This window comes from Malurus melanocephalus, unplaced genomic scaffold (genome assembly GCF_030028575.1).
Source record: "Malurus melanocephalus ecotype Western Australia unplaced genomic scaffold, MMel_1.1 scaffold_226, whole genome shotgun sequence".
In the NCBI taxonomy this organism is placed as follows: Eukaryota; Metazoa; Chordata; class Aves; order Passeriformes; family Maluridae; genus Malurus; species Malurus melanocephalus.
Window position 1 is genome coordinate 927,901 of NW_026623458.1, and position 17,818 is coordinate 945,718.

Consider the following 17,818-nt stretch of genomic DNA (forward strand, 5'->3'; position numbering starts at 1 on the left):
TGTTTGTTCTGTGCTTGTGTTTTCCAGATGTCATGAGACATTAAACGTCATTAAGTTGACGTAAACAAATTACACTTCATTTATTTGTTTAAGAACTGAATGTTAATAAAACCCATACCAACCAAGTGGTGTCTTTTGAGAGCTGTTTATGTGTTTGTTCCTTCACTGTTGCTTCTGAAAACCTGGGTCAGGTATTTTTCTTCCTTGTAATGTGAAGAATGTGCATCAGTAAGGTGATGCTTTCTTAATTCAGTGCAGCACCAGGGATGAGGTGTAGGGCACAAACCTCCTGGCAGCCTTCCTGGATTGCCCCTTTCATGGCTGCTCTGCTCTGCATCCCTCTGTATCTTCTGAAGGAGGTTATGGAGAAGGAACAAGGAGCTAAATGCTATTAAGATCAACTATTTTCTCCTCCTTGTTCTTCAGGTTACTAACTCAAGCAGAATTTCATTAGCCAGTAATGTGGCTGAACGCCCACGAGCTATGCTAGAGCAATGGGCTTAGCCTCTTTTTCTGTACCTTCTTCCCTGGAATTCTCAGTCCCTGTATGGCACCTGAAGAAGCTAATGACTGCAGGTGGCTRTTACCCTGAGCTTCCCCATCTGCCAGTCATGGCAGTGTCTTGGKTTTTGAAGGAGGTTTCTTGTTGGGTGTAACATGTTAATTTAGCTGAAGTGGTATTTTGATAAATTAGCATTATCTGAAAGCAGAAACCTGAAGTAAAGAACAGAACACATMTGAATTAGGAAACCCATTGCAAGATTCAAAAGCTATAGAAGGAAGCATTGCCTATTGAGATTCCTTCATATCCCATAAAAATCAGAATATGCTATTTTGATCAAGGTAGTCATAACTAGACCTTTTTAAGGGATAAAACGCCAGTGCAGGCAATTACTAATTTTGTCTGATTGTTCCATGTGTTGGTGTCACTCATGTTTTATACAGTCATGTAGTGAACTGAACTGGGGATATGATCTGGACTTGGCCCCTGATGAGTTCTCTGGTCTGGTTCCCCAAGCAGCTTAACCATATTTCACTTATATATTTGAATAGGAAGGACAGAGCACTGCCAGAAAAAGTTCTTTTTTGGATGACAGCATCACTAAGGCTTAGAGAAAATCCAATTATATACTTGTCTTGATAGTTTTATTTTTTCAGATGAAATTAAATGTGCTCTCTGACTACTTGACCAAATGCAACTTGCAGATGTCCTTCTACATGTCACTGTGTAAGGAAGATAACTTCTATATTTCTCAGTTTCAAGGATGCTTTTTTCTATAACCAGAATGAAGAGGCTGGTATCACTGTTGAGTAGAATTAAATAGAATACTCTGTGTATGTAAAGATGCTCTCCAAAATTTATTTCATTATCTTTCCCCAAAAATAATGCACTCTCTTTATTTTTTGACGTGGCCAAAGTATGTTTTTGCTGAACATTGCAATTTGATAGGTAAAGTGTTAAATTCTTTGTGACCTTAAAGTAAATATCAAACCTCTTAGTGAGGGGGAAGGTTGTGGAGGAAGTTGAGGTGTAATCCTAAGAGAAATAAATTTTTCACCCTCCCACTCCAGCCTTCTTGTTCAAATAATGCTGAGTGCTGAGTTTGCTTTATGGGATTGAAGGCCTTTAAAAGTGATGAGTGAATTAGAGTGTGGGAGTGGTTTATGTTTATTTTTTTCCCTTTTATAGCCTACCATTTTAATATAATAAATTGTGACAACTTTCAGAATTATACAGAATCTGTATTTGCACAGGATTTTCTTAACATAAACTRGGAAGCAAGGAAAAGGATTTGGAGCTTCATTTTCCCTATCAAGCAGTGGGGGAATCTTATTTTGGGGCTTAGGTACTTAGGATTAAGTCATGTTGACAAAATGCTTTCTATCAGATGTCYTCACTTCAGGCAGGTGCCTTTCTCTGAGTCACTTACTTCAGTGTAGAGGTGCCCCAGCACTTTGTTGGCTCTAGGAGCAGAGTGGCTGTTCAGGGTGCTTGGGCAGTGATCTGATCCAGATTAAAAATAACCATGGGGGCAGCAAAAGGAATKTCAGGTTCCATTGCAGCCATTTCCTGCTCTGTGTCAGTGGGTGGCTATAGAGTTGCTGCCCCAGCGCATGGGGAAAGCGATGCTGTGTGGAAATGAGCAAAGGGGGAGATAACACCTGTTAAAGAACAAACATACAACAACTTGAATTCTTTTCTTGACCTTATTGGTGTGACTCCCATTTCTTAAAAGCAGTCAAGCCAGAAATTCCAGTCATAKTCTGGTTCCATGGCTTCATGGGTGGTTAGGTTTGTTTTGGTTTTGTTTTGGGGGTTTGTTTGTGTGTGTAGATTAAGTTGGTTTGGTTTTGGTGGTTTTTTTGCTTTTGAGATGGGTCTGCTTGTAGGTGGGTTATGTTGTTGGGGGGCAGATTGTGGCTGTGATTTTGGGGGGTTTTTGGAGTTTTTTTGTTCATGGTGGAGTATGTTGGCTGCATGGCAGGGATGGGTTGTGTTCTGTTTTTGCAACATGCTATTCCTGGTGTATGCTGGCATAGCTGTTTGTGCTGCCACCTGACCCTGCAGAGCCTCACCTGGGTATTGTACTGCTTGTTTTTTATGTAGGATCTCATTTCTTACCTGGTTAATACATATCTACAGGGTACAGACAGGGGAWTTGGGGTGTGAATTTGAGTGTTTTGAGTGTGAATTGCAGTCTGATGGCAAGTGTCAGATTGTGGTCTGTAAAACCAGTTTAGGGTTTTTTTATGCTTAGTATGTTGAACTCACTATTGGTATTGCACATGGAGGTTATCAGCTCTCCGAAAACTCAACCTCAGCTTTTAATATTTTTCTAGAAGTGGGTTGGAGATGTAACTTGGCTTATGTCATTTGGTGCATTGTTCATTGGCTTTATCTGACTTCTTAAAAATATAGTAGACTAAACAGCTGTGTAGAATTGCATGCAGTTATCATCACCTTTCCTGGCTGGGAATGTCAACTTGAATGCACTATTCTGTGAAGAGTTGTCTTAATCTTAGTTGTGGCTGCTGAAAGATGATCCCTGTGTCTCTTGTGCTGTCTGTGAGGCTGCACTCAGCTGCTTGGACAGCCTGGTTCTGCTGGCTGGGCAGCAAGGTGGTGGAAGTGTGCTACAGGAGGAGGGCAGGACTGCCCTGTTCTGCAGCAGCATGAGTTTAGATAGGTATGATTTGCCTCTCAGTCTTCCCTCAAGTGTTGTTTTGTATGAGACCTAAAGCCTCACTAATTTTCTTGTGTACTAGGTTTTCATATTCCCAATGAGTTGAGAGTTTGCAACTAGGTATTTGAGGGCAGTGCGGCTTCTTTCTAAACTGAAATGTTGGTAAACATTTTTGGATTCAGTTTTTACATGGGATTTTTTCCTTGTTTTTTTCTTGGCTAATACTTCTGTGTGGATTGGGAAAGGTGTACTTGAACTTYTATTTTCATTTGTAGTTTTGATGTGAACGTACTGAATCTTAACAGTTATGGTGCATTGAATTTCAAGAAGCTTGTTCTAGGTTAAAAATAAAATTGAAAACCACTCTTCAGTTTTCTTGAATAGCTGAATTGAAGATGCTAAATTAAACTTACAATACTTGACATGCTAAAATTGATCAAACTGTCCTCAGAAGCTTTGAAACTGTCCAAGTTTTTCAAGACAAGCAGCACAGTATTGAAGCAGGGTGCTTTGACTTAAATTTATTTGGCTCYTATCGCAGAACTAATGTGTGTGTTTTGTCAGATGTAATTATCCATCACAAACATGTTTTGCATTCTTGGAGGGGAAATCACTTTTGACTGAATTATTTATGAATCCAGAACAGATTTAAAACCTTGGTTGTTTAGGGTGTGTGTGGGTTTGATTCTTGTATTCACTGCTGGGTTTCTGTAAGGTTTTTTTGTGTCAGAGCACAGGGGCTACAGTAACTTAGCATCCATCTACTTGGTCCAAGACTCTTTCCTCTTAGTGTCATAGCCCAGGATAAATTGCTTTACAGGCTTTTGTCCCTAAATATGCAGCCCAGTTCACTGGAATAACTGAGGCTTCATCTCTCCTCAAATATTCTTTTATGGTTATATTGGTTATATATGGTTAAAGTCCCATGAGTCTTTAGTGCTGTTCTTAACTCAGCATGCCTTGATTTATAGAATAACAAGATCGTCCAAACACTTCGTTTCCAACTTCAATGCTTCTCCTTCACTCACCATTATCTTCTCTTGCAGATATTTCATGCATGGAGTCTGCAAGGAAGGAGACAACTGCCGCTACTCCCATGACCTGTCCACCAGTCAATCCACCATGGTGTGCAGGTATTACCAGCGAGGATGCTGTGCTTATGGAGATCATTGCAGGTAAAGAACTGCCCCTGGCCATCCTGCAGGACTTATTTCACTGTGAAGCTGAATAGAGAGCTCAGGGCAAGACAGTAAATCTTAGTGTTTTCCTTTTTTGTTGCAGTTTCAGAAATCTATGAAAATAGGTTTTCACAAACCATTGCTAAATACTGGTGTTTGCTCTGCAAATAAWTGAGCGAAGGCAAAGTGATAATTGATTTTCATAAAAATAGTAGTTGTTAGGGCTTGGACTTTTCTTTTTTTAAAATTAATAACATGACTATATTAATTGAAATCTGAGACTACATTCAGACTAGCTGAATGTATGAAACTGTGCTACACTAATTAAGTGATCATAAAGCCTGAACAGGTAAGAATTTTTTTTTCCTGGTATTGTCTCTTGAAGAATTGGTACTCTGACACTGGAACTACCATTTGAGAAAAGTAACTGGAGTTTGTAATTGAAGTTCTAAAATGTTGCCTGTACAAAACACCCTTACTTTATGAAAACGTAGTATGAATTAGTCATTACCCCTGAAATTATAATAAAAAAAATTGTGAAGGAAGAAAACAAATACTTTCCTAGAGGAGCAAAGCTTTACAAAGGTTTAGGAGTGTTTGTATCATCATACATTCATTTCATTGAAATTTATCAGAAGTTTTAATATTCTGTCTTATTGCAGCTCTAATTAATGATTAWACATTTGTGTTAYGATTTTCTATGGTAGCTCACCATTWGCYTTGCTTTCCAGTTTAATAAAGGATTACTATATACAAGAAAGGTAACAAAACCTCTCTGTAGTCTTCTATCTGCTAGTTTTGCTTTCTTGATTATATTGATCAGTAGTCTTCTTCAAACTTTGGATTGTACACTCCATCGGTTCAACATTCTTGAGCTCCCACCAACATACATATTTACTTATAATGTATATATATATGTATTACTGTATTAATGTTATTGCATTATAAAACATAATCAGAATTTTAAAAAGTGTGTATTAATTATGAAACAAAAAATATCTAATAAATGTTTTATAATCAGTCTAGAACTATTTTTACTGTCACTAGAAGCTTTATTAGTAACAATATTTTTTTACTGACAATAATGTTGATTCAGTGGGCTTCCTTGTTTTTTGAAATCTCAGCATAACATTTTGTTACACGGTTATTTGAAGGTCTCGTTCTAAGTTCATTTTATTTCACTCCTTATTTTTAATATTGGTCATAGCTGAAAAAGACCTTTCCCAAAGATGTGCAGATCCAAAAGGAAATGTATTGTAGGCTGCATGTGCTAATGTGTGATAAATTTAGCTACTAAATTTCTGCCTTCCAGAAATTCATTATGTCAATCAGCTGTTAGTGCAGATTAACTGGAAGGTGTTGCATTTTTATATTTTTAGCAAATGGGTCCAAAATACACTGGAATTCTGAATTTGGAATATTTTTAAACATGTTAGAGAAATCGCTTTCCAAGCTTTTTAAATGTACAGGGTATGAGAGGKTTTTTGTAGTTGACACACTTGGGTAGTTTTTGGCCATAAAATCACATAATGGTGGAAATACTTAATTTTCAAAATGTTGTCTCCATACCACAAATTTCTTTCAAAAGCAGTTATCTGTTCTTAGAATGACTTTATCTTGGAGGGACAGTTTGAGTGTGGTTGGGTTTGGTTGGTTTGGGTTTGTTTTGTTTTTTTTTTTTGTTTTTTTTTTTTTTTTTTTTTTTTTTTTTTTTTTTTTTTTTTTTTGTTTTATATCTGCTCAGCAGCATACTGTTTGCCATCAAAGAAAAGGTAAACAAATTTGGACCACCTGTCTTTTTGAAATAAACATGCATCATTTATCCTTAACATTTTCTAAGTGCTTTACCGTGAGATAAGCAGCAMGCATCTGTGATATGGAAGACTTTCATGGTGGCTCTCAATCTTATAACTCTGGTAAACTTGTGGCTATTTGAAGGTCTATATTGATGACGTATTTGGGTGCTTGTGGATCCATCTTTGCTGCAGTATCTTGCCTGTGAATGATGCAGTGATGAATTTCTGGTGTGGTGCTGTCCCTGTAACCWTMCCTTGGAATCTCTCATTGTGGTCAGAGCAGCTGCTACTTCAGTGGTTTTACTTGCACAGTTTTCCCATAAAGCATTGTTTTTATTAGAGAATATATCTCCTYGAGTGAATCTTTTTGTCCTTAATAGAGATGTRATTCGTTRAAAACGTTTCTCTTCTGGTACATCTTTTCTTGGTGTCTCACAAGAAGTGGTTCTTTGTGTATTTCATTATTGAAACAGACTCTAGCAAGTGTCATAAAACATCTGTACTTTTCCTTCTGCCATACAGCAGACTTCCCACACTGCAAAATTGGTTTTACTACTTGTTTCTTCAAATCTCTAGCAGTGTTTTTTATGTGTTTCCCAACAGTATTTGCTGACAAAGGAATGTGTTTTACTTTGTCACCATATTGTTTTCCATTRGTTGTTTCAGTAATTTTTACCACAGCAGGAAGAAAAAGTGGTCCASTGGCATATGGCTTTTTGCCTTTCACTGTTAGTAACAAGGCTCAAAAGAGGCTTCTAAACCCTTGTTGTGGAGTTGTGCTAAGTCCTGGATTGAGTGTCGCATGACCTGAAACATCTTGGAAAGGAAAAATTGTGAAAGCTTGTCTTTGTCATTGGGATGTTTTATTTTCATGTCTTGCTAATTGAGATGGCTTCATACTATCAGTAGTTAATATCTCAAGGTACAGTATRCACCGAGGGCACGGTTCTTCATTAATAATAGTGGATGTAAATCCATATTTCAGATTGCCTTCTTGGTAATCTTGATTTATTCTGTGGTTCCCCTCCCCCGAGTTCAGGAGCTGATTAGGCTGGCATTGTTTTACTTCGTAGTGTGGCTGATGAGGAGCTCATAGTAGGAGTAGGAGTGTTAGCTCTGACATTTTCGTGTTGCCTTTTGCTCACATTATCAGTGTTGTCATCAGCCCACAGTTGCAGGCATMTTTTCAAGCCACTTGTTTGCTTTGTCAGGATTAGTTTAAATGAAACAAGATCAGATAATSTGTTGATTCATTAAGTGGGCACCAGCAAACTGCAGTGTGTCACAATAGGCTGAAAGTGAGCAAATRAGGGGGTGTCACTGTCAACTCACTGGGTGATGGAACACCTCATCCTTCTGGGACCCCTCACACCTACCACATATGGACCCTTTGATGGGTATGGACTGTGAGAACACTGCCATCAACATTTACCTTAATAATAATCTTAGTTGCATGGGAAAAAACCCACCAAGTTCTTAGTATTTTCTTCCTGCACCCCGGTGGGTTGCCTTGGGCGCTTCATATGGTGCATGCACTTCACAGGCCACAGATACAGACATCTGAAGGCTTGACTTTTTAAGTTTCTTCTGCATAGGGTTAGGATTTCCAAGCTGACATTTGGTTTTGAGCACCTCTTTAATGTGCAAGAAATGTGACACTGTTGTTTTTAATCTGACACAAGGTAAATGAATCACTCACTTAAAACTTCTGTATGATCTCAGCAAATTCCCYCCTTTWGTCCTTGAAATTAGTCAGCAAATATCTAAAACTAAATGGTATGTTTGTAATTTACTTTCTCCATGTAGTCTGCTAGTTGGTGGAAGACAGATTTTTGAAGGATATGGTACCTTCCTGTTTATGTGGGTGGTAGGGCTTGAAGTGTTCTGATTATCATTTTCCACAGTGAGCTGAAAGAGGCATTAKAAATAAATACTCAAATTCAGTGTAAAATCTGCATGAGTCAAGATGCTTAGACACAGGAAAAGGATCAGTTGTTTTGTGGGGATCTCTGATTGTGTGCCAGGTGAGGCCAGGTTACCCAAGGCATTGTCCAGTCAAGTTTTGAATATCTGCAAAGATAGACTCTGCACCCATTCTAGTGTTTAACTACTCTTACAGCAAATTTCTTTCCTAATATCTATAATAGTAACTTCCCATTTTGGTCTGGTGTCTGCTGACTGTCATCCTATCACTGCACCTCTTAGGAGACTCTGGCTGCATCTTTCCTGTGGCTTCATGTAAGTAGTTTGAGGCAGAAATGTCTGTCCTTAGCCTTCTATTGTAAAGCTGAATAAACTATTTTTTCTCCTTTAGTAATACTACACTTGTGTAATAGGTATCTGAACAGTTTTGGACATAATTGAAGTTTGTGCTGTGGAAGCTAAGGATTGTGCTCCTTTTTCTTCTTGTGTTTCTTTGAGCAATGCTGACAGTCTGCCCAAGTAGAACCATGTCTTTATAAAGTATCATCAGTGACTTTCTCTTCCAAGCCATTTCTAGGTCCTCCTTCCAAATAGCATATTCACATCTTCATTCATTTATTTTCAATACATGGGGCTGCCTCATGGAAGTATTTTTTTACTAAAGTTGACAATGGTGTGTTTTAATTTTTCAGGTATGAACATACCAAGCCACTAATACAGGAGGAAGTGGCTGATGTGAATCCAGAGGCGGAAATCTATCCATCAGTGTCCTCAGACTTTGCATCGCTCCCTGAAACAGTTGAAGAATTTATTGCTGAGATAGAGGATGAAAATACAGATCTGGCAGTGGCAGGAGTGGGGGCTGAAGACTGGGTGAATGCAGTGGAGTTTGTCCCTGGGCAGCCCTACTGTGGACGTGGTAAGTTGATCATGGGAATTTCCATCATGGCTCAACAATTTCTATGTCATGCATTTATTTCAATGCTTTTGAGTACAGCTATTCATATTTATTAATTAGCTCAAATGAGCTTGGGCTTTCCAAAATGAGTAGGTATATTTCAAGACWGTCTCTGCATGACTGGCTTTCTCTTGCTATCTTTCTGAATTACTTGAGAATTTCCTTTGAAGGATTACTGGTGATGCAGTTAACATTGCAGCTCTGGAGAGATAATCTGCTGCATTTGTGTTTCGAGTTTGTTGTTTTGGTTTGGGGTGGTTTTGCAGTGTTTTAAAGGTTTTTCAGTGGAGGTACGGATTCCTGTAGAAGAAATTGAAGCCTAATGCTTACTTTTGTGACTCCCGTGGCCAGAGGCTGAAACTTATTCTGGTTACCTTTCTGGAACTCAACTTTCTAATACTGTGACAGCTCATGGTGAGAATGAGATTGAAGAATCTCATCGTATGGGACCAGACTATTTGAGTGGCATATTTGTCATCTATTTTCCCTGCAGAAAGATAGCAAAGTCTTAAATTTAAGTGACAAGTAGGCTGAATTTGWCTGTGTAAGGGATGAGAAGGCCGTGAGTACTTAAATAATTGAATTCAAAATGGACACCTTTAATCCAGAAGAGTTTGAACAAGTCACAGAGTGCTCAGATTATACTACTTTGTTTCCACAGCACTGCTCAGATTTTCAGATTTGAAAAGACCTTCTCAGTGTTACAGGGTGCTGCTTGGAGCCTGCTGCCATGCAACTTGAGGGGGAAGAGGAATGGTCAAGTGACACCAACAGTTTGCTAATTTTGTTGAGAAGTTTGATTATGGAATTGTGTAATAGATCTGTGACTCGAGTATATCCCAAAGGAATGAAAACTTGACACGTTACTGTGTCACCTTACTGTCACAAAAGATACAGCTTCTGTGCTTGTTGAGACAAAGAATTTTTACAATATTTTAATCAGAGTGTAATAGCTTMGATTGGAAGGAACCTGTGGATTTCATCTAGTTCATTTCCTGCTTCAGGGTTGCCAGGGGCTTTGTTTAGTTGAGTATCCTCAGAGATGTTCAAAGGGCCATAACCTCTGAGTATCCTTTGCAGTGTTTGACRTTTTTAACAAAGAAAGCCTCTTTCCTAGTATGTAATTGGATTTTTCCCTGCCTCAGCTTGCCTTCTGYCTTTTGTCATGTGCACATCTGAGAAGAATCAGTCTCTTTTCCTGGGCTTCAGCCCCATTAATGGCTGGCTGGCCTCCACTGGAATCAATTCATTGCTAGTTTGAACAGCCAAAGATCTTTTAAACACTCAGTCCTTATAGAAGAGCTGCTGCTTCTTCCTGAGGTCTAAGTCATTATACTGCTAACTTAGTTTTACTGAAGCAGTTTCTTTTTCTAGGTGTTACGTTTATTTTTCATGCAAAGTTGTGCCAGATTAAGTTAAATAACATTCTCTCCTGTGAATCTTGTTGCAAATTTTCTGTTTTATAGCCTTTGAGACTTAATGTATTTTAGTGTACAAACATACTCATCTGTTTTTGTTTTGAACAGTGCTACATGATGGTAATTCCCCTGGTGACTTTAGAAAACTTTTCTGAAGCAATTGTCTTTATTAAGCTACAGAAAAGAAAATGTGTGCAATGTGTTCTATAGTGTATGCCTTAAAGCAGATTATTCTTGTCAAATCACTGGAGAATTGTACAGATGCTTGKAAACTTCAAAATGAAACCTATTTCTCAAGGTTTCCTAGAAGCCTGTGTATTTAAAATTGTCTTACAAATTATGAAGATTCAAGGTTGGCAGTTCAACCATTCGTAGCTTGGTCTATAATGCTCAGCTTTTACCATGATTCTCTGATTTGGGACTAAAACTGGTGTCTTGAAGATGACTTCAGGACCTAGCATAGAAAATAGTGATGATTCTTCAGAAATTTACTTGTCGGTTGTACAGATGTACATTTCCATACTTGTTCTGCAGCTACTGCTGCTCAATGTTCTGCAGTAATTGAGGAAGAGTAGGAAGGCAAAAATACAAGAAACACTGAATTGGATGACTTCTTCTTCTTACTGAAAGATTATTATGTTTGATGCTATAAAGTATGTCCTAAAGGGCAAGCAGGTGGTGTGTGCATCGAAGTTAACAAACCAGTTTTTCCACTAGCATGAATTTAACCCTGTTGACTGTAAAATGGGCAGTGAGAAGGTGGGGCTTGAGTCCACCTACTGGTGAGCAGAGGTTTGGAAAACAGCAGAATCATAGAGAGATGTTACTCTGAGGGATGTTGAGTTTTTAACTGCTGAGACAGTGTAGTCTTCTGAATTTTTCTGTTGTGCTTTCAAAGAGGAAGTAAAACTGGAGCTGATAGCAGTAGATCTCTRTCTACAGTGCAGTAGATAGAGAAGACATGCATGCTGTTCAAGCCTCACATTGAAGAGTTTCTTCTGAATATCCAGTCTAAACCCACCCTCTTTCATGTTGAATTTCATTTTGAAACCATTACCCCTTGTTTTATTACTATATGCCTTTTTACAAAGTCCCTCTTCATCTTTTTTTAGGCCCCCTTCAGGTCCTGGAAGGCTGCAGTAAGGTCACCCCGGAGCCTTCTCTTCTCCAGGCCGAMCAGCCCCAACTCTCTGAGCCTTTTCTCATAGGGGAGGTGTTCCATCCCTCTGACCATCTTCATGGCCCTCAACTAGGTAAAARAATCTGTGACAATGGTAACTAGAGCAAATGCAACAGCTGAGGAAATAGAAACTGAATGGTAGTTGTGATTTTTGTTACTTGTTTTCGAAGAGAAGACCATGGATTTCAAAGGGGAGGGCAAGTGGGATTTCAGTAAGTAAGTRCATATTTTCATGTTATGCTGAGCTACTCAGAAGAGTATGGAGGGCCTAGTGTATGAATTCTTGTTACTYGGTGCTAGTTTGCTAGAATTATTTGGGAAGAAGAGGTAATGAACATATTTTGTTTGGGAATCTCTGACTGAAAAATAAGCAGGTTGTCAGGTGACCTGTTACTCGGTTACTTGCTTTGAAAAGTATGTTTCTAACAAAGTGCTCCAAGATCAGCATGAGTGACCACTGCAGTCAAAGATGGTTCAAGGAGMAGATTTGATCTTATTTTGAGAGCTAATATTTTTCTACACTAATMTTCAATATTTGCTTATTCCTCAAAATTGAGGTCTCAGGGGTGTGCGTTTTCTTCTTCTTTCTCCTAAAACTAACAGACTGATGTATGCCTATTGTTATGTCTTTGCTCCATGGGGATGAAAACTGCAAATGTGTAGCTTCTGATTCATTTTGAGGAGGAGTCTGTCCTTCATTTTCACTGATCCAAATATGCCTTTGGTAGTTTTTGCTGGCTCCTCCAAATCTAGTGCTTGAACTAATTCTAGAAATTATCCTTTCTTATAACATAGATGACTGGTTACTCTTGTAACAGCTTCTGGTTATTGTAAATGAACTCCAGTGCTGTTCTTCCAGGTGTTTTTCTCATCCAAGCATAGTAATGTTTTTTGTTTATTACATCTTCAGTTTCACGCTGACTGTTTTTGTCTTCTAATTCAGTAATCATTCTACTTCTGTAACAATCTCAAAAGGCTGTTTGACTTGTGGTGAGGCAGGCAAGCGTGTGTTTGAGGTACAGGGAGAAGTGTTCAGCAGTAGCTGTCTAAATGGGGAAGAGAAATGATCTGGATTTCAGTTCACTTTAGAATTAGGTAAGGGAATTGACTTAGGATTTTGCAAAACTGATGGCTAGCTTAGAATGCTCTGAAAATAGCCTGTATTTCAGTTTCTTTTGTTCATGTCTAGCTAATTGACCAGATACTTGTTTAGAACAGGCATTTTGGCAAATACGTAGAATGGAGTTAGTTTGAGAGGTGTGGACACCACTTTTCTGTCAATACTAGAGATGCATGAGAGTAAAGAAATGACATTTTTTTTCAAGCTAAACAACAGTGTGCTAATTAACCTGTACATAAGGAACTGTGGTGCATTTTGTTATGCTAGATACACCTTTATTGCTTCAGTTGTGTAATTTCTGGAAAAAAAAACCCCGCTATCTTTACCTGATGTGGAAAATCTAACTGAAGTGAAATTGATTCTAAAAGCAGTGAGAGATTTGTAACCTTATTTAATGTTGCTGAACCAGAATCTGTGCAACAGTGTACTTACTCTGCTGAGGACTAGTGAGATTTTTCTAGTGAGGACTTAGCCTGTAAATGGATCTGCCCTGACCATTGAAACCTTGATAGCTTTAGTCTTCTCTGGGTTGAAAGATGAAGAAATTGGTGTTRAAATTTCTTGAGTGGGGAAAATAATTTAATTCAGGTTGGGGGTGTGTGAAACTTGGACTGAAATGAACCTAGGTTTTTTTTATTATTATTTTGTTTKGGTGACCTGAGTGTTCGTAGCTTGTGGTGCCCAAAGTCAGAATGTGCCTCTTACTGTTCTTAATTCTGTTTGCAGCTGCTCCTTTCTGTGCTGAAGCACCCTTGCAGGAAATGGTGATTGAAGAAGAATATGAGAAGCAGCAAGCAGATGTGGAGATGAAGAAGGAGCTGTGCCCCTACGCTGCATTAGGAGAATGTCGTTATGGAGAAAACTGCGTGTATATCCATGGGGACGTGTGTGATATGTGTGGCCTGCAGGTCTTGCATCCTATTGATGCTGCACAGAGATCTCAGCACATAAAGGTAAGCAAACAACTGTCTGGTGTTTAACAGCTGTGAGTTATTGCTTCCTAGCTCCCCTCAATCACTTGTTACTAATTCCCTTTCATTTGAAGGTGTGTGCAGGTCAGGCGGTGAATGAAATTCCGGTTGTAAACTAAACTGTTTCCTGCCAGGGCCATACTCAAAAGCAGCTGGGTTTCCTTATCTGTGTTGGGAGAGCAGTCTGCTTAAAGATACTAAAGCTTTGTTCTTTGCCTAGTAAAAGTGGATGGTCTTGTAGATTGCCTTTTCATGTTTTAAAAGCAGTGTCTGAAGGAAAGAATTTGMGCTCTGAATTGATTGTTCCCCATTACTTGAGCAGATTTTTTTTGAGGATAAAGATTTTTTTTCATCTTAACCACACTCCATTCATTATGCAAAACAGCAAACTGACTTTAAAAACCTGCTTAGCCCTCACCAGGTGACCAGTGGTCTCTGTAGTAGTTTTCTTTGTGTCTCCTTTTCAGTCTTGCATTGAAGCTCATGAGAAGGACATGGAGCTTTCCTTTGCTGTCCAGCGTAGTAAAGACATGGTGTGCGGGATCTGCATGGAGGTGGTSTATGAGAAAGCCAATCCTAGCGAGCGCCGCTTTGGGATCCTCTCCAACTGCAGCCACACTTACTGTCTCAAGTGCATCCGCAAGTGGAGGAGTGCGAAACAATTYGAGAGCAAGATTATAAAGTGAGGCACTTTCCCATTTCGATTGTGCTTTGTTACTGTGGAAGAATTTAGTAACTTGTGACAACTTGCAACAGACTTCCAGATGCAGACTGCACAGAGACTGCATTTAATGCATACTAACTTTTAGTTTAGGAGTGAAATAATTGTTAGGGATAACATTTACAGTCTGATTTGGTTAATACGGATTAAGTCTGCAAAACTCAATGGTAGTAAGTAACTGTTGTTTATTTAGTAGCATATTGTCCAGTGGTTACTGTTTATGTCTTGGACACACAGGCAGGAATCTGGAAATAGATTAACCGGTTCAGAATGTGTGCTGCTTAATTCATGACYGCCTTAGAACATTACTCAGCTGGCAAAACATTTCTCCATTTAAGGCTGTTCTAGAAAATACAAAGTTCCAATCAAATAAATAGAGGAATAATGCCAAAATAAATTTATTTAATTCTAAAGAAAAAGGAGTCTGTGTGAAGTGTTTTTTCAAGCTTTTCTGAGACAAGCTGACCAGCTGCCATTGTCATTGAGTTCTTGAAGAAGAGASTTTAGGTTATCTTCATGTATAAGAGAGTCTAGATTGAAAAGGTTTACAGCAAGTATATGAGTACAGTACCTCTTTAAATATGGATATATGCCATGACTTGTTATATAGGRGAGAGAGYGCCCTGTAATGTGGAGTTTTGCAGCACAGTCTGTTCGTTTCCCAGGTCCTGCCCAGAATGCCGGATCACATCTAACTTTGTCATTCCAAGTGAGTACTGGGTGGAGGAGAAGGAAGAGAAGCAGAAACTCATTCAGAAATACAAGGAAGCAATGAGGTATGAGCAATGCAGCCTTTTATCAAACTGAGACTGCAGAGATAAAGGCACACATGGAGGAGAAGGGTGTTGATGTAAAGSCCCTTTTCACACCTCCTTTCCACCACCACGTGTGAAGTGCATCTTTGCCTATCTGCCCACAGATGCATTCACACAGTCCCAAAGCTATTCTTGTGTTCTTTCACCTCAGTCTTCCCCTTCTCCCCACAAAACACTATTTAAGGCAATCCAGACTCACGCACTGCACACCACCATGTCCCTCTGCATGCATCAGTGCACACGTAGCATAATACATATCTTGCGTGTAGGTCTTTTACTCACTAAATGCCTTCTGCTCCTGATACCTGAGATCCTTGTGGACTGCAGGTAAATGCAATTCTGAAGTGTGTTTGGGGTCTGCTGTCAGTAAGGGTTGCAATATTTTCCTTTCCAGCAACAAGCCATGCAGGTATTTTGATGAAGGCCGTGGGAGCTGTCCATTTGGAGGGAACTGTTTTTACAAGCATGAATATCCGGATGGCCGCCAAGAGGAGCCACAAAGACCCAAAGTAGGAACCTCAAGTAGATATCGGGTCAGTGCTGCTGTTAATCGCCCTTTCAGTAGAGAGAGAGCACAGGAGGGAGGTGTGGGTTATGTCTTCTGCCTTCAGAAGAGTATAGGCAAATATTGACTCTTCTTTTTTCCACTTCTGATAGACCTCTGTAATGGTGAATTTGAAGGAAGCGGTGCTCTAAAGTTTGTGAATGCTGGAGGCCAAGATGGAAAGACTAAATTTTAAAAAAATTCCTACAACATACTTCAGTAGAAATGTTGGGTAGCATTAATAGGGGTGTGTAAGGGTAAATTCTCCTGGAGGTCAGTATTTCCCCRAAAGAGAGATGTGATTTCTTGCATGTCAGAAAGTACACCAGGGGCATTGTCAGCCTCTGGAAAACCTTCTACTTTGTGCCACTTGGTCACCTGGGGAAACCCTTTTGTTCCATTTGCAGGCCCAGCGGAGGAATCGTTTCTGGGAGTTCATCGAGGAGCGAGAGAACGGTGATCCCTTTGAAACCGATGAGGATGAGGTGGTGACCTTTGAGCTTGGTGAGATGTTGCTTATGCTGTTGGCAGCCGGAGGTGATGATGAGCTAACGGATTCCGAGGATGAGTGGGACTTATTTCATGATGAGCTGGAAGATTATTATGATTTGGATCTATAGCACCTGTCAGTGGAGTGTGGACTGTTGTCTTGGCTTCAGGCAGTAGCTATTACCTGTGGTGTTGTGGCAGTGCCTGTGTTTCTTCTAGGCAGGCCGATCAATTCCAGGTGCTGTTGTAATAACTTTTACCCAGGGTCTGTCTCTTCCCCTCCCCTCCTCTCCCACCCCAGGAGTGTTGTTTTTCCTCTGTTTAAACAAATAACAAGAAATAAATCTTTAAAATGTTAGTTTTTGTAAAAATAAATTTAACTGTCAAACAGTTAGCTTAGGTTTGTTGCTTCATCTGTGTACCCAACAGAGTTCACCCAGTTCCAGGGTTAAAGTGTTTACAGGAATTCCACACTCATTTTGAAGAGCCCAGATACAAAAATGAGCAGTGGCCATGCAGTGGGGATGTTAATTGGCTGATGGCCTTTATTCTGTCTATGTACCGATATTTCTGATTTCAGGCCAGATACAAATATTCTTTCTGGAATCAGCTCCGTTCCAGCCCCCTCATGTACACGTCTTCATTTGTGACTTTTGGTCTCTGTTTACTTGCACATTACTATTACTACTGTGTATCCAGAACCAGGTGTGAACGTTCTGGATTTTTACTGTGTTTAGCATGAAAGGAAAATGTCTTTGTGAAAGGAGAACTCTCTATGTGTATATACAGATAAATGTAGAGTTGGACCTCAAGGATGGGGAGACTCTGTGTAAGTTAAAAATAACAAAACCATCTTTCATCCCCTCTTGGTGCATGAAGTCTAGTCTCCAATTGGACATGAAACTGGTCTAGTGGTCTCAGCCCAGACTGGGAAACGATCCCAACTATCGCTTCACTTGATAGATGGCACTCCCTAATGCACCAGCTCTCTTTCACGTGTATGATTAGGGTTGTCCAGGAGCAGAAATCCGGTTAGCCAAGGTGGGGTCAGAGGAACACCAGAGAGGACCCTTTAGCTTTATCGCTCTGTAAGTTTTAGAACTTCATGTAAACACTTAAGCCGTGAGCTTTGCTAGAAACTCGCTGTGCCTCCCAGCTGCTTTGAGGTATTCGTGCTTCTCTGCAGCTGAGTTGGGCAGGTTGCCTGGTAAAGCTGTTCAGTTTATGTGAGTTACTGCTTACAAAGGCAGTCGTGCAGTTTCTGGCTGTAATTTGCATTGAGAAATTACTTTGCCACCAAAGCCCCAGCACAGGAATTTTAACCTTGCATTACATTATTGCTGTTTTTTATTGACTTGTGGATGCCCCGTGATCTGTTCTCCTGCTGCTCTTGTTCCCCTAGACTGCCTCTCCTTTCACTTTTAAATGGAATGAGAAATTGTTCTGAGGTCTATAACGTATTGTTTTGCAGCTGCCTTTTGTAAGAAGCACTTTTCCCAAATAAAAAAAGTAAAAAAAAA

At 39.5% G+C, this 17,818-nt stretch overlaps 1 protein-coding gene across 2 annotated transcripts; it reads left to right on the forward strand.

Moving 5' to 3' along the window:
- The first annotated feature begins 4,207 nt into the window (after positions 1-4,207).
- On the forward strand, positions 4,208-17,818 carry MKRN1 (makorin ring finger protein 1). Of its 2 annotated transcripts, none has more exons than XM_057374474.1 (8): positions 4,208-4,360; positions 8,775-9,001; positions 11,571-11,711; positions 13,485-13,711; positions 14,197-14,411; positions 15,116-15,226; positions 15,660-15,798; positions 16,217-17,818. In XM_057374474.1, exons 1-8 carry the CDS (start codon positions 4,239-4,241, stop codon positions 16,427-16,429), a joined length of 1,395 nt encoding a protein of 464 aa, XP_057230457.1. In that variant the 5' UTR covers positions 4,208-4,238; the 3' UTR covers positions 16,430-17,818. The 2 variants fall into 2 exon arrangements, with proteins under 2 accessions (XP_057230457.1, XP_057230458.1); XM_057374475.1 differs by having other exon boundaries at positions 15,660-15,774.